We start from the raw sequence: 14,504 nt of genomic DNA, 5'->3' as shown, positions 1-14,504 counted from the left end.
TTTTATAATTCTATCGTATTTTTTTTTTAATAATTTTACTCCAATCTTGGCTCTCAATTTAATTTTATTTTATTGTCAAAATTAATTATTAAATTTAACAATAATACCACATCATTATGTTTAATAAGTATTATCATATCTAATTAATCACTAATTCACTTATAATCTCTAAATCAAAATTAATTATGCCATTATATTTCATTTTTCTCTTGTTTATTCTTACTCATAAAAGAATAAATCAAAGGTGTAGAATCGATTTTGGGATAAAGATCTAAATTTTATTATTAAGATAATTTAGAGTTAGTAGTTAATAAAATATTATAATTTCTATTAAATATGATGATATAATATTATTATTAAATTTAATAATAAATTTTGACGATAAAATTAAATTAGATATTAAAGATTAGGATAAAATTAAAAAAAAAATAGAATTATAGGAATAGTAAAGTTGAGATTTTTTTTTTGTGATTTGCCCAAATAGCCTAAAATTTTTGCTATTATTTCTTAATAGAAAGAAGCTGGGGTACTCAAATAGGACACGTGTACGCATAAGCTTAGGAGTTATTAGTAGATCAAAGTAACCATACAAGTACCTAATTGTGGCTCTCCAACACTCCAATCACAAATCTCTTTCGAAGAACCTCCTCACGAGCACAGCTCTTTCCTTTCGCAACATAACCAGAGTACACCGAGAAGGAAGAAAAAAAAAAAAAGGTAAGTAGACGATCGATTTGTCTTCTGAACTAAAATCTATCATTTTATCTCTGCTAAATTCACTGGATTTTAATGCTTAATTTCTGCAATTTTTTTTCCTTTTAATTCGTTTATCATTTAATCAATCATAATCTGTCAGTGGCCAATTCCAGGTGCATTTTGTTTACCTTTCTTTACAGTGATGTGAAATAGAATTAATCTAGATTTTTGCTTCATGATCTGATTTTTTCTGTATTTTGTAGTGAAAAATTCTTTGTATTCCTCTTCCTTCACTCTCTGAATTTGGATTTTTTGTCGCCTGGTGGAAAATTGAAGAGAAACTCGAGTTAGATTCATCTAATTTTGGATTCTGTAGGTCATTGAATTGGTGTTAATTTTGTGTCGTTTTGAGTTGTTTCTGTATCAATGGCCCAAGCCGAACTGACTGCGGAGCAGGTTGGTGATCTGATCACTCCTACTTTAATTTATGCAAATCTAAATAGCTTGTTTACGGTCCTTTTTTTTTTTCTTAATCTTGTAATTTTATTTGGAATTTCTCTTTTTTCTTCACTTGCTGTTGTGACCATTTAATTTCTGAATTTCATAGAAATAATGCTTTTTTAAATGGTCTAGTGATCTAGTCTGATATTAAATTTTATTTTTATTTTTATTTATGTGATTATGTTTTGATTTCAACACCTCTGTTCCATTTAATAGGTTCTTAAGAGGGATATCCCATGGGAGACATATATGATGACAAAGTTGATCTCAGGAACTGACCTTCAGCTGTTGAGGCGCTATGAGAATCGATCTGAAAGTTACAGGGCACAATTGTTAGATGATGTAATCTCTTATTAATCTTTGTTGGGCATAAAGTTCAAGTTGTATATGTGTGTTTAGACTTGTATGCTTGTTGTAGAGGTTACTTTTTTTTGGTCCATGGTAGCAATTATGGGTCTGCGGCCTATGATTTTAGGTTCATATCTTGCGAGTAGCTTCTTCATATAGAATATGCGAGTCTAGGATTGTCTTTGAATTCTCCTACTTAGAACTCTCTTCAGTGGGAATATAAGTAATGATCTTTCTTTCGAAACTGTTTAATATGTCACCAGTCACTTGATGAGTACTGGAGTTATTTAAAGGCAGGCATGATGAGCCATGTGGAATTCTTATCTCTGGAATAGCAATTTTACGCTTACCATATGTTATTTTTTTTAAGAAAAATGAGAGGTACCTTAGAAGTGCACAATCAATGGTATTTCTACTTTGTTTGATTTGAATATGTCTGATGTGTTGGTTCTCTCTCTTGCTATTTAATACTTTAGTACTTATATTCCTCCTTTGGTTTGTTACAAGCTGTGTTTTTGTAGTTTCAATACCTTACTACGATTCTAGGAGAGTTGCCTGAATCTGCTTTTGATTATGACAGGATGGTCCAGCTTATGTTCGGGTATTTGTTAGCATCTTACGGGATATATTTAAGGAAGAAACAGTTGAATATGTTCTTGCTTTAATTGATGAATTGCTAACAGGTAACTGATTTTTTTTTTTTGCTTTACAAATTATATTTTTGTTATTTAAATGTGAACTTATTGTTGATTTTGATTGGCAGCTAATCCAAAAAGAGCTAGATTATTCCATGATAAGTCTCTTGCAAATGAGGATACTTATGAACCTTTCTTAAGTTGAGTATTTGTTCAAAGTTTGCTGTGTTGTTTTATTTGAGCTTTATTTTTTTTTAAGCAATGTTTTAGATGTATGATGGGATTTTATCTTTCAATGCAATAAGGTTCAATTCAGTTATTGAATCCGTCATTTTCTTGTTTGAATTTGAGTTATTATTTTTTTTTTTTCAATTTTCTTGAGACTCAACGCTCTGGTTATTCTGAGTGCAGCATTTCAATAGCCATTTCTCTGTCAAAAGCTGATTTGTGGCTACTGCAATATGAGCACCCAACTTTTCTTCCTATTGGTTGAATGTGCTTAACTCAATTTAATAAGTTGAATTTAAGTTGGTTATTCTTGCATTCCAGGGAATATTAGTTTCCTACACTTAATGGCATCAAACACGTCCTTCCAATTCCAAAAAAAAAAAAAAAAAAAAAAAAAATCCAATAATAGCAGATCTGATGAGTATCAGTTTATTTTCGTTGTGGCCCACATTAGCACTTGAAAGTATGTATGAAGGTATTCCTGGGGCATAAATATAGTAGCTGGTTTACGCCCATTGGAAACATGGTTTATGGTTAGTTCGTTGAACACTGTGGGCATTGTACATTATACCTAAATCTTTTTAATATTTTTAAATATATGCTTTTGGATTTATATTTTTAACCTTCTACCTTTGGCCATATCTCTTCCAAGATATAAACAAAATAATTGGTCTTTTTCATTTGTGTTTTGCTTATTTGAATTTCACCACCTTAAGTCATTCTATTTCAGTTAAAATATTGGAAACTAAAACAACCTATTTGGTCATTCTCAGATTGCTTTGGAAAGGTAACTGGTACATCCAAGAAAAGAGCTGCAAGATTCTTGCTCTAATAGTAAGGTACTTAAAATATTAGTCCACAACTGTTGAAGAGGTGAAGTTTACATAATAACAAAATTGAATCTTTTATAATAACTCCACTACTGCTGTAGTGCTAGGCCAAAAACTCAAGATGGCATCACTGCAAATGGACAAGCGTCAAACTCAAAGAGTAAAGTCACTTTCATTGATGATGTGTTAAAAGGATTGGTTGAATGGCTTTGTGCCCAGGTTTGTGTACTGTTTCAAGAACATCAGTTAGTGCTTTAAGTTCGGTTATACTAATTGCCATGCTTTGCTCTTGATACCGAATGTCATGCAGCTGAAGAAGCCTTCTCATCCGAGTCGGGGTGTTCCAACTGCTATTAGTTGCCTAGCAACATTACTCAGGGAACCTGTAGTGAGGTCTTCATTTGTTCAAGCAGATGGAGTGAAGCTGTTGATACCTTTAATTTCTCCTGCATCTACCCTGCAATCTATCCAGGTAGCTGTCACCACGTTCCAGATTGCTGTCTTTCATTAATGTATTCTATATTTAAATATGTAATTCTACACATTAGCTGCCGATATGTCCTGATCACTTGTGGATTTTCATGAGTTTATCATGTTTATTGGCAGGCTGCACAAGCATGCCCATATTTGTTATGCAATCTTTGAAAATTAAGAACATTTTATTTGGACCCATATTTGTTATGCAATCTTTGAAAATTAAGAACATTTTATTTGAACCTTGCAATGAAAAATTAAATATTGATAACTTATTCTTTGTTACAGCTTCTCTATGAAACATGTCTCTGTGTCTGGCTATTATCGTACTATGAACCAGCAATTGAATACTTGGCTACTTCAAGAACCTTGCCGCGGCTAATAGAGGTTGTTAAGAGTTCCACTAAAGAAAAGGTAAGGTCACATTTTTGCTTCGTTTAGATTGTGTTTATAAGTATTCAATCTACTAATTAAAATGTAAACCGTTCTCACATTTCCATTCTTGCAATTATATTGCTTTTTTGTGGATTATAAATTGACTAGTCACATGGAAAATCTGCACATGGTTCTGAGCTAAACCATGCCTTTTTTTTGCAATTTGTCATGTTTATCCCTATTCAAAGATTAAATATTATGCTCCATCTGATTTTGTGAAGTTGGTTGCAATATTTTCTGCTAGGTTGTCAGGGTGATTGTCTTGACCTTTAGGAACTTGCTTGCCAAAGGTACTTTTGGTGCACAGATGGTAGACCTTGGTCTACCACAAATTGTTCAAAGTTTGAAAGCACAAGCATGGAGTGATGAGGTAAGACAACTAGATGGCCTAGCTTATTTTTCTTCAGCTGTTATTATTTTGTGAATATATAGAATAAGGAATGGAAGGTAATGAGGATGCACTGATCTTTTAATATACTATGAATCTTGGTCCACTTTCATGCCTGCCCCTAAATTGATATCATGCTATGATGAACGATTACTATTATCAATCATTTTACATTTAATATAAATTTGGTATAGAGTTCGTCTTTTATGTTATAGTAATTAATGATCATTACTGGTGATGATCCTTGCATATCTTTTTCTATCTTTTTGTTGTTGTTGTTTGTTTATTTCTTAAGTACAGCCACTAGCTCAGCACTTTGTATGGCTATGCTGTCAAATAATGTATTTCAGTTATATGTATGGCTGGGTGGCCTTGCATTTTTTCTTTCCTTGACAAATGTTCAATTTAATGTGTATCATCTTGAGCAACTTGAATTGTATCTCTTCATAAATGATACTATGTTCTGAGCAGTACAATTGCTTTCTGACAGGCAAAAAGCTTAAGGTCTGGTTGAGGGGTTATTGTAGCAGTCCTCGTGTTTAGGTTTTTCCCCTCCCAAAATTTGGAGTTTTCATTTTATCTTTTGTTAGGATCATAGTTAACATCTAAAGTGTCTTAGCATTTTGTTTTCTTAGATATATATAGTCTTTGGTAGAGGGTCACTTGCTACTTAAACTCAAAGCTTGACTCAATTAGAACTGAGTCAAATTTAAATAATTTGCAAGCTTAATCTGGTAGTTTATTATATGGTTCCATAAAGAAATTAGTCTCAATTTCAATGTTTGGACTCTCCTACTTTTTTAACTAGTGTCTCATAATTGCTTTGAATGTTTTGCAGGACTTGTTGGAGGCTCTGAACCAACTGGAAGAAGGCTTGAGGGATAACATTAAGAAACTGAGTTCTTTCGATAAGTATAAGCAAGAAGTCCTCCTTGGGCATCTTGACTGGTCTCCTATGCACAAAGATCCTATATTCTGGCGTGAAAATATTAACAATTTTGAAGAGAATGATTTCCAGGTATTTTTTGTCTTTCTTCTCATGCCTTGATCCAGTGCTTTGTGGTCAACTGATCAAAGAATGTTTTGTTACGAGTCACTTGATAATGATGAATCATATAAAGTAACTGCTTGGTTGAGCCTACATGAGGCAAGAGAAGCAGTGGCGAGGAGAAGAAAAAAGAAAATAACTAGTGATCTCATGTGCATAAATGCCTTGTCTGGGCAAGATATTAAATTTTGATTGGACAAAATTGTCCTTGTGGCTAATGCTCTAAAATTGCCTTATATATATATTTTTTATACTAATAGCATTTTTCTTTACGCTCTTAATATGTTAGTTTCCATTTAAATCTTTTTTCCCTGGGACTGAATTGATGTTTATAGAATTATTTATACTAATTAACATAAAAATTTTCAACTTCTTTCAAGACTATTAGTTACTAAGAAAATTTTTTAAAAAACAAAACAAATAAGTTAAAATTAGTCATGAAAGAATAAAAACAAAAACAAAAACAAAAACAAATCTTGTTCAAAATTGATAGATCAAAATTTGCAATTTGGATCTTATTACATAATAATTGTTTTGGAGTACTGAACTTCAAAAGTTGCAACTTTCTGCAATACTAATGTGCGATCTTCTGTGACAGATTCTGAGGGTCCTTATTACAATTTTGGACACATCTAGTGACCCAAGAGCTCTGGCTGTTGCTTGCTTTGATCTCTCACAATTTATCCTGCACCACCCTGCTGGGCGGATTATAGTGACAGACCTCAAGGCCAAGGAACGGGCAATGAAACTGATGAACCATGAAAATGCTGAGGTTACCAAAAATGCTCTACTCTGCATTCAAAGGCTTTTCCTAGGCGCAAAGTACGCAAGCTTTTTGCAGGCATGATTCGATGTGCAAAGTGTGTAATGATAGTGCAATGGTTTTACGCCATCTGCTGTGGGACTGCATAAAATGAAGGGACCCTGAAGTCAGCTTCTTGGTTATTTGTCACAATGATTAATATTGATAAGAACTCTTCTTTACTAGACATTCAGTTACTTGCAAACTGAAAGAATTAGTCTGTTTTACCAAATTGCGGATTATTTTTTATAGTTTCTGAGGTATTTATTTATTAATTTCTTTTTGGGTGTATGTATGATCCGATAGCTCCTTGGTTGTTCAATAATGCCATCTCACAATGGGAATGTTTGGAGTTTATTTCTATAATTCATTGATTTATGCAGCTTTTTAACCCCTTCTCTCTGCTGTTAACAGTTTTATGACTGAATTTCAGGGAATTATTCATCATTTGAGGCCTTCAGTGCTCCTTTTTTCTTCTGGATGAATCCATCCCATGGTAACAGAATCATATAAAAAAAAACCAATAAAAATGATTAATTAATTGATTGACTTGATTTAGTAGTTGAAAGTATATTATTCACTTGGCAAAGACAAATTTTCACTCTCTCAATCCCTTATTAGAAAAAAAATGTTAATAATTCGCTTAATAAAAATGCACCTGAATTTGTTCATTGATTCACCGTGCAAACGCTTGTTGCTTGTTCCAGGCTCTCAACACTCCCAGGAAACTTGATGGTTTCATAAACCAGATTCAAGGTAAGCCTGTTATTAACTCTATATGCTTCAAAGTACTGATGATTTTTCAGTATCTCAGCTCCAATTATCAGCCTCCCATTAGTGTACTTCTTGACTAACTTCAAAGGCATAAGATATTGGCTGGTTTGCCCAACAGAGCCACCGGGGGAAGGTATTCCTTGTTGATTTTGCATGGTACATATCCACTCTCTTCAACACCCCCATGGTCACAGGGTTCTGCTTTCTTCATCATCAACTCTTCCATTATTATTTTATCTTCAATATTACTGCTAAGGAAGCCACCAGTACTCCCTGCACTCATGAAATCAGAAACAGTAGAGGATGATGAAGGTGGTGATGCCATTGAAGTAATTAGATATGGTTTATACCCAGCAGCTAAAAGAGAGAGATCTGGCTGAGATAAACCGCAGTTAATTAGTTTTGTTTAAGGAATTAATAGTCATAATATAGCATTGCATTAATTTTTTCTCACCAAAAAATATCCTGAAGAAAATAATGTTCTCAATGACAAATATTGTGATAATAAGCTAATTTTTTAGTGAAATGGAAATCAATTTAATATTATCTAGAAATATTTATTATTAGAAATAAAGAAAGATAAAAAAACCTGAATATATATATATATATATATATTATCCCAAATATCATGATATGTCAAAAATTTAACTTCTTAAAAAGTAACAGCTCAAGCACTATAAATCGAATAAATCTAAATAAGATGCTGACTTATTGAATTATATCCACTAAATACCAACAGCTTAAAGTTAGTCTCGAAATATTAAAAAAATTCTTTTTAATTAATCACTACTTATTTAATTTGAGTCAGTCCAAAAATGCAAATGATATAATTTATTAACTTTATTCTTCTGATATATTCATTCCAAATTATTTTATGACAATGAAATACATCGAATGATAAATTTGGAAACTATATCCAAAATTAAATTTTATTTTTGCCTAAATTAAGGCGCACGAGTGAAACATAAAAGCAGAAAAAAAAACTAAAATTAATTATTTGTTAATCAAACCAAATGAAATCCAATTTTAGGTTTTGCTTCCATTTTTAATCCAAAGTTAATTAGCTGAAATTCCATATATAATATGACAAGAATGCAAGGAAAGAATTTATTGCATAAATGCATTTTAAAAAAAAAAGTTGTAAATTATCTCATTTTAACGATAGCAGTTGATTTTTACGACAAGTCGTTTAAGATGCATATTTTGGGCCGGCAGTACTGTGTGCTTGTTTTCCAAACCCAAGGGCGGGGCCGGTGGGCTAGTTTGTATTTTTTCAGGTAGAATCTGTGGTCTGGTTTGTGTAAAGCAGGAGGAGGATATCAGAAGACGCGAAAATCCATTGCACGATTTGTAGTGCCTCTGCCAGAGCCATAAGCTTGAGCAAAGAGTGCAAAATGGAGAAAGAAGAGATAGGGAAGGTCAAGGAGAAGGAGAAGCTGTGCAAGAGGTGCAAACAGTCTTTTACTTCCTCTTCTAACGCCTCCTCTGCTTGCCGCTTCCATCCTTCCTTCTTTGTCTGTCGCCGTCACGATGACCAGAAAAGGTACTCCACTTCGATCATTTGGTGCAAATTTTGCATACCCTTTTTCGCAAATTAGATGCCCATGTGAGGTTTTACGGTTCATATGTTCAATCCAATTGTCGTTTGTTTGTTTATTAATCGCTAATAGAACTCAGAGTAATGATAATTGAAATTATGTTACAATTCCATGATTTATGCTGAATTCAATCAAATGATTCCATAAGTGGAATTCAGTTCAGTTGATCTTGTAATTTAATTAGTGTTTTGGTTTGGAATGATAATGAATTTTGAAGTAATTGGATGATTTTCCCCTTTATTTGCACATGAACACGATCGTAACTTGTTACCACATTCAAACGGGGAAAATTCCAGTAGAATTGCAAAGTTCACTCCTAGACTGTAAAAATGGTCTTTTCAAGCAGAACTGCTGTTGGTACCCCTTCACTGTGAATTTTGGCATTTCTGCAATCAATGCCTCTTATGCAATCTTCTTTGCTAAATGCCATTACACTTGCTGTCACATTGCTAATGTTAACAAATATTGATGGGGGATACATTATTTTGAAAATTTCATGAAATTTTCCTGTGTATTCATTTGTGATTTAACAAAAGAAAAAAGTATTTTTGGTAGAGCTGTAAAAGATGACAAAAGCAGTGGTCCTGATGGTGGCTGTATTGAAGGCTGTGGAGTGTGGAAGGTGAGTGTTAAAAATAGGTGGGGATGGTGATTTTATTGGTGGTGGTAGCATGTGTTTAGCCATTCCAAAAGAAGGAAAGTTAGTGCTTTTTGTCATTATGGTTATATGATTGTAATAAAATGGAACGTGTAAACAATTTATTCCGGCTTAATTTTCTTAAACATTGAATAAAAGCATTGTGTGCTGTTCAACTAATGCTGAAACTGCATTAATAAAAGCAAGAAACGTGAAAAATATGCATATGATGTATTCTGGTTCCTTGAGTATTGGGGATTTTTTTAAAACTTTTTGTTTCTTAGCTTTGAAACTTTTAAGAATTTTACTGTAATAACTGTGGTAGTTGATTTTCTTTTTGCAAGCGTGAGCATGCTCATTCTTAACCTTGATATCTGCATTTTGGATCACTGTGGTACATATCACATTCATTCACTGTGTTTTTTTTTTTTTTTCATCTTAAAATCCTAATGTCTATAAGATATAAGGATGAATACATAGGGCATCATAAACAGGAGGAGGTAAAGGGTTTTTTTTTTTTTTCTTTTTTTTTTATATTAAATTGGAACAAAGTGTAGAAAGTAATTGCAACACATCATGAGAAAATGGAAAATTAAAGAAAAAAAGTTAGAATTTTTTATTTGCGTGAAATGCTAGGGAAACTTTCCTTTCACAGAATTGTCTTTCTAGTAATTCCAGTTCAGAAAGAATGTAGGAGTTTTTTATGTCTCAATGCCGTGGTGATCTGCTGATGTTTTAAACCCATAAATTATGTAAACGGTGGTAGTCTGTCTACATTATTGTAGACTGACTGCAGAGGAAATGGTTCCAATTATAAACAGTACTTGGGTTGTATATGAATTTTGAATTAAGGTTTAATGTGATTATTTTCTGTTCCTCTATTGGATCAAAAAATTTTCTTTTATTGGTGAATGGGGGTGTTAGCAGAGTATGTTTACTGAAAGATAGAGGGAGAATAGAGAAAGGAAATAGTTGGTGCGCTGTGCTTGTTTTATTTGTTAAATAAATAAAGATACGCACCTGCATCATGGTGTTTTAATTGGGAAGCTTAGATCTTTCAAATAATCAGAGGATGCAAGATTTTGCAGTTATCCTTTTTCTGATGAAATGTCTATCAGTCAACTGAAGAAAAATTTCCTCTTTTTTTACATATATTTTTTACTATTTATTTTTTCTCTTTAATCTGTAGGTTTAAGTTATGCTTTTTGGTTGGTTGAAGGTACTATGAATTGGGACCTGATGATCCACCATATGCTGCCAAATTTTATGACTGTTGTGGGGCTGAGTATCCTGAGGCGCCTGGCTGCACCACCAGTTTTCATGTTTCATATGATGACTGATGTAATGTTTCTCCTTAATACCTAGAGTCTGACTGGATTAAACTTGTATATGTTTCCATACTTCCTCTCCAGCTAATTATTTCTCTTCATATTTACTTTGCAGCTTTGTGCCTCAATAAATTTATCATGCAATAATTGCTTCAGATAGAACAATAAATAATAACATCTTCTGCCTGTAGTTTGGTCTTAGGTGCTTCCTAATGATCATTTGAAGATGGCATGTGTTTTACTCAACCTGTTGGGATTTGCTGGGAACAATTTCCACGTGGCTAGATTTTAAGTGGATTATCATATCTTATGGTGATTCACGTTGGCCACATGGGTTCATTTGAGTGGGTAAATCACGCAAATTTGTAGTAAGGTAGATGAGGTTTTGATTTCCAGGTTGATGTGCAAGTGAAAGACTATTCATGAAACTGTGAGATCCTTTTGATGAGACGCATTCTGGCTTCGTGTGACCTGAACTATATCATTGTAGAAGGTTTGCATTTATAGAGAAAAAGGAAAGGATTGTAAGAGGTATGGACGAGAAAACAAAGGGCAAGAACACCAGTGGTAATTGGATACTGAAATGAGTTGCCTACCTACCTACTTTTCGAGTCTAAAGCATGTTAATGGGGTTCGATCTACTAATGATGTAGCATCTAATGATGTAGTTCTTCTCGAGTATTTTGCTCTGGGACAACCTCATTACTTTCTCTGTTTTCATGTCGTTGGTCTCTTTTGCTCTCTAATAAATACTCGAAAGTGACAAAAAAGGCCAAAAGAAAAAAAGCCTCCATGCGCTGTATTTATAGTTGAAACATATGAACCTAGAATCTACTTGTGGATATGAACCCAGAATCTACTTGCGGAAGTAGTTTTCCATTTAGAAACAGCTATCTTTGGGAATAAGTGCAGAACAGTTGAACATGCTATCCAGTATCCACATCAGGTTTTAGAAAAGTATCACAAACAGTATAACACATTATCTATTTGTCATTTCAGGTCCTCAGGTTTTAAGATAATACTGTAAATTGCTGATTATCACAAACAGTGTAACACATTTTCTATTTATCCTTTCACATCCTCATGTTTTAAGATAGGACAGAACCGTGCTGTGCATTGTAAAAGGAAATCTGAACGAACATGCGTGGTGATGAATTTGAAAATTTGAAGCACTACCCATTTTAAGGATAGGCATGAATCTCATGAAGTGAGTGCATTTTGTTTTGAATAATTGAGCGTGGCAAAAGAATTATCTTAAAGAAAAAAAGGCATGTCAGGCTGTGCTAGTGCATGTTGTCTTTGCTTGACCTCGATCACCTTTTGTTTCTCTTTGCATTTTCAGGCATTTATGATCCCACTCCATGTGCCTGACAGTTTGGATTTTTGCTGGTGGGTTCTTGGATCCCTAATAAGTACAACTTTCTCTTAAATACTATTTGACCATTAGACTTAGTTGTCTTATTAGTTTTTAATGTTCATGGATTGTGAGCTTAGGTGTCAATGCTGGCCTTTTGCTTATTTTGAATTCATATAAAAATGTGCTCCTCAATTATTATATTAAATATTTATATATAAATTTATATATTTTATAAATATATTTTAATTAATTTTATATACATCTTAATATAAATATTTAATCTAATAATAATTAAATTTATTTTTATATAAATTTAAATTTATATTAAATATATTTTTATTTATTTACTTATTATTTATTTATTTATTAAGGCAGTTGATATGAGCTCCATCTGCTTTGTGAAAGAATGATTTTGCACCTTAGCTAATCAGACTAGTTGATGTTAGTTATATGAGTTTTTTTTTTTTTTTAATTTTGTTAAATATTAAATTTGCATTAGATTGGATAAAATTAAATCGAAACATGGCATGTGTGAGAACACGTGGATTGCTTAAACATGTTACTGAGTGGCCACATCATTCATTTAACTTTAAAAATCAAGCCACAAGAATTAGCTGTGAAATCTTATATGCTGTGTCAGATTGCAGTTGAATAATCTGTAAAGTAGGCTAATAAAATGGTATTTTTAGCAGACATTTATATTGTCAGATTTTCCACAGTTATTAAGCAACAAATGGTCCCAACTATAAACAATTTTCAGCTTTTGGCTACAATCGAATGAATTTAATGTGGTATTTAAAATTAAATTGTAATAAAATGGTATATATAATAAAAGTTCGAGTTTATATGTAACATATTTAATTTAATTTAATTTAATTTAATTTAATTTAACGGTTGATGAGTTTATTTTTTATATAAATATAAATTTATATTAATAAATTTTTATATTTTCACTTATTAAGAAATTTAATTATTAAAATTAAAATAAATATTAAAAATAATAATAATTTAATTAAAATTAAAAATGCATAAAGAATATTTTAATAACTAGCCATATTTTATTACTTAGTTTTTCAATTGAAATTATATTTTATTAAACCGTAAACTTTTATGTGGTAAGTTAATTATATATATATATATAGAGAGAGAGAGAGAGAGAATAATTTCATAATGGATTTTACCTAATTATGTGCATTCTAGTGCAATTTTCATGCATTAATTGCTTCATTAACATTTTTTCACTTAAATAGAAATGAAATGAAAGAATAAAATTGAAGTTGTTGATACCTCCATGGATAGTATGCACAATTTTTAGGTCTCAAACTGAAGGATTGTATCGATCAAAGTTGTATTGGATTAAACTGTGGAGGGTGGACCATATACTGCGCCATCATATCGATGGTCCTTTGCAACCCAACTAGAGTAGCTGCCATGGGGTCCATGGGACTCTGTGCCATAAAGGATCGATCTCAGATCGGGGTGGTTGCTCCTCTACTTGAGCGACTCTAGGCCTCCTACCCCGCCTCCTGGCAAAGCGCTCATCCTGTGCCGACACCTCGTCAGGCACATCTGGTTCTGGTGCAGTGGTAGCTCTCCTGCTTCTACGCATTTTCTTGAAATTCAGCAGCATTAGCCCACAAAATTCAAAACTATACATTACATAGTTCTATAGACTCATATTTACACACAATATATGAAGCAGAAACTAGAAGCAAAGATGACAATGCAAGATGAATGTGAACCCTATTTTCCGCATGTGACTCCTAGTAGACTCTTCCCAATACTTTAGACAAACATTCCCTAAGAATCTGGAGCCTTAGCTCTGATACCACATTTGTCATGACCCAACCTATGGGCCGGACCGGCACTAGGACCTGGGCCAGCCTAAAGCCCCCGAGGCCCGTAGTAAGCCTTAACTATTCATTTACCCAACTCTAAGGCCCATTTGGGCCCAATTTCAAGAAACCAACCGGACAGAGTCCGGCCATAAAATGGACCTACCAACGGGGAGTTTTTGACTCACCCGACCTGTAAACACAATAAACAATCCTTTAGGAGCTCACCACCCTCCACATACTCATATCATCATAATGATAAATGGGAGCTCAGCTCCCTCATCCAGTCCATCAAACATGCATATAATAATTTTACAGGTCCACAATAATAATTTAGTTTACAGACCCAAATCAAATAAACATTTCTAACACATGCAGAAATTCTAGGAGTAAATAAAATTACACAAATATTGATAAACAACCTGCGAGGAAAGGAAGCAGGTTAACCTCAAAAATATCCTCCTGTGGCCTGGAAAAATATTGAACAGGAGTGAGCGTTCGACTCAGAGAGTAAAATATCAATTTTAACCATAATCTCTATAACTATCTAAAACTAATGCACCCTGTAGAGTGAAATGCAACATCAACAA

General features: G+C 32.9%; 2 protein-coding genes across 6 annotated transcripts; both read left to right on the top strand.

Annotated features, from left to right (window-relative positions):
• The first annotated feature begins 593 nt into the window (after window positions 1-593).
• On the top strand, window positions 594-6,676 carry LOC110647196 (V-type proton ATPase subunit H). Of its 2 annotated transcripts, none has more exons than XM_021800911.2 (12): window positions 594-717; window positions 1,073-1,152; window positions 1,414-1,539; window positions 2,126-2,228; window positions 2,309-2,381; window positions 3,182-3,247; window positions 3,340-3,457; window positions 3,549-3,710; window positions 4,001-4,126; window positions 4,392-4,517; window positions 5,374-5,553; window positions 6,182-6,676. In XM_021800911.2, the coding sequence occupies exons 2-12, from the start codon at window positions 1,123-1,125 to the stop codon at window positions 6,428-6,430; spliced, it is 1,359 nt and encodes a 452-aa protein (XP_021656603.2). In that variant the 5' UTR covers window positions 594-717; window positions 1,073-1,122; the 3' UTR covers window positions 6,431-6,676. The 2 variants fall into 2 exon arrangements, with proteins under 2 accessions (XP_021656603.2, XP_021656602.2); XM_021800910.2 differs by having other exon boundaries at window positions 599-717; window positions 960-1,152.
• Window positions 6,677-8,426: 1,750 nt separating this feature from the next.
• On the top strand, window positions 8,427-12,267 carry LOC131178730 (uncharacterized). 4 transcript variants are annotated; one of them, XM_058144323.1, is made up of 3 exons: window positions 8,427-8,702; window positions 9,313-9,379; window positions 10,614-10,836. In XM_058144323.1, the coding sequence occupies exons 1-3, from the start codon at window positions 8,554-8,556 to the stop codon at window positions 10,620-10,622; spliced, it is 225 nt and encodes a 74-aa protein (XP_058000306.1). In that variant the 5' UTR covers window positions 8,427-8,553; the 3' UTR covers window positions 10,623-10,836. The 4 variants fall into 4 exon arrangements, with proteins under 4 accessions (XP_058000306.1, XP_058000304.1, XP_058000305.1 ...); XM_058144321.1 differs by lacking the exon at window positions 9,313-9,379 and adding an exon at window positions 12,065-12,267 and having other exon boundaries at window positions 8,441-8,702; window positions 10,614-10,735; XM_058144322.1 differs by lacking the exon at window positions 9,313-9,379 and adding an exon at window positions 10,914-11,628 and having other exon boundaries at window positions 8,441-8,702; window positions 10,614-10,735.
• The last annotated feature ends 2,237 nt before the right edge of the window (window positions 12,268-14,504 follow it).

This window comes from Hevea brasiliensis, chromosome 3 (genome assembly GCF_030052815.1).
Source record: "Hevea brasiliensis isolate MT/VB/25A 57/8 chromosome 3, ASM3005281v1, whole genome shotgun sequence".
Lineage (NCBI taxonomy): Eukaryota > Viridiplantae > Streptophyta > Magnoliopsida > Malpighiales > Euphorbiaceae > Hevea > Hevea brasiliensis.
Note: the sequence above shows the minus strand (reverse complement) of the source record. Positions and strands in the feature narration are given on the sequence as shown.

Coding starts and splice junctions, on each gene's coding strand:
- LOC110647196 (XM_021800911.2), top strand. CDS start 1,123: ATGGCCCAAGCCGAACTGACTGCGGAGCAG. Junction 4,127..4,391: donor AGAGTTCCACTAAAGAAAAG/GTAAGGTCACAT, acceptor ATTTTCTGCTAG/GTTGTCAGGGTGATTGTCTT. Junction 5,554..6,181: donor TTGAAGAGAATGATTTCCAG/GTATTTTTTGTC, acceptor CTTCTGTGACAG/ATTCTGAGGGTCCTTATTAC.
- LOC131178730 (XM_058144321.1), top strand. CDS start 8,554: ATGGAGAAAGAAGAGATAGGGAAGGTCAAGGAGAAGGAGAAGCTGTGC. Junction 8,703..10,613: donor CGTCACGATGACCAGAAAAG/GTACTCCACTTC, acceptor GGTTGGTTGAAG/GTACTATGAATTGGGACCTG.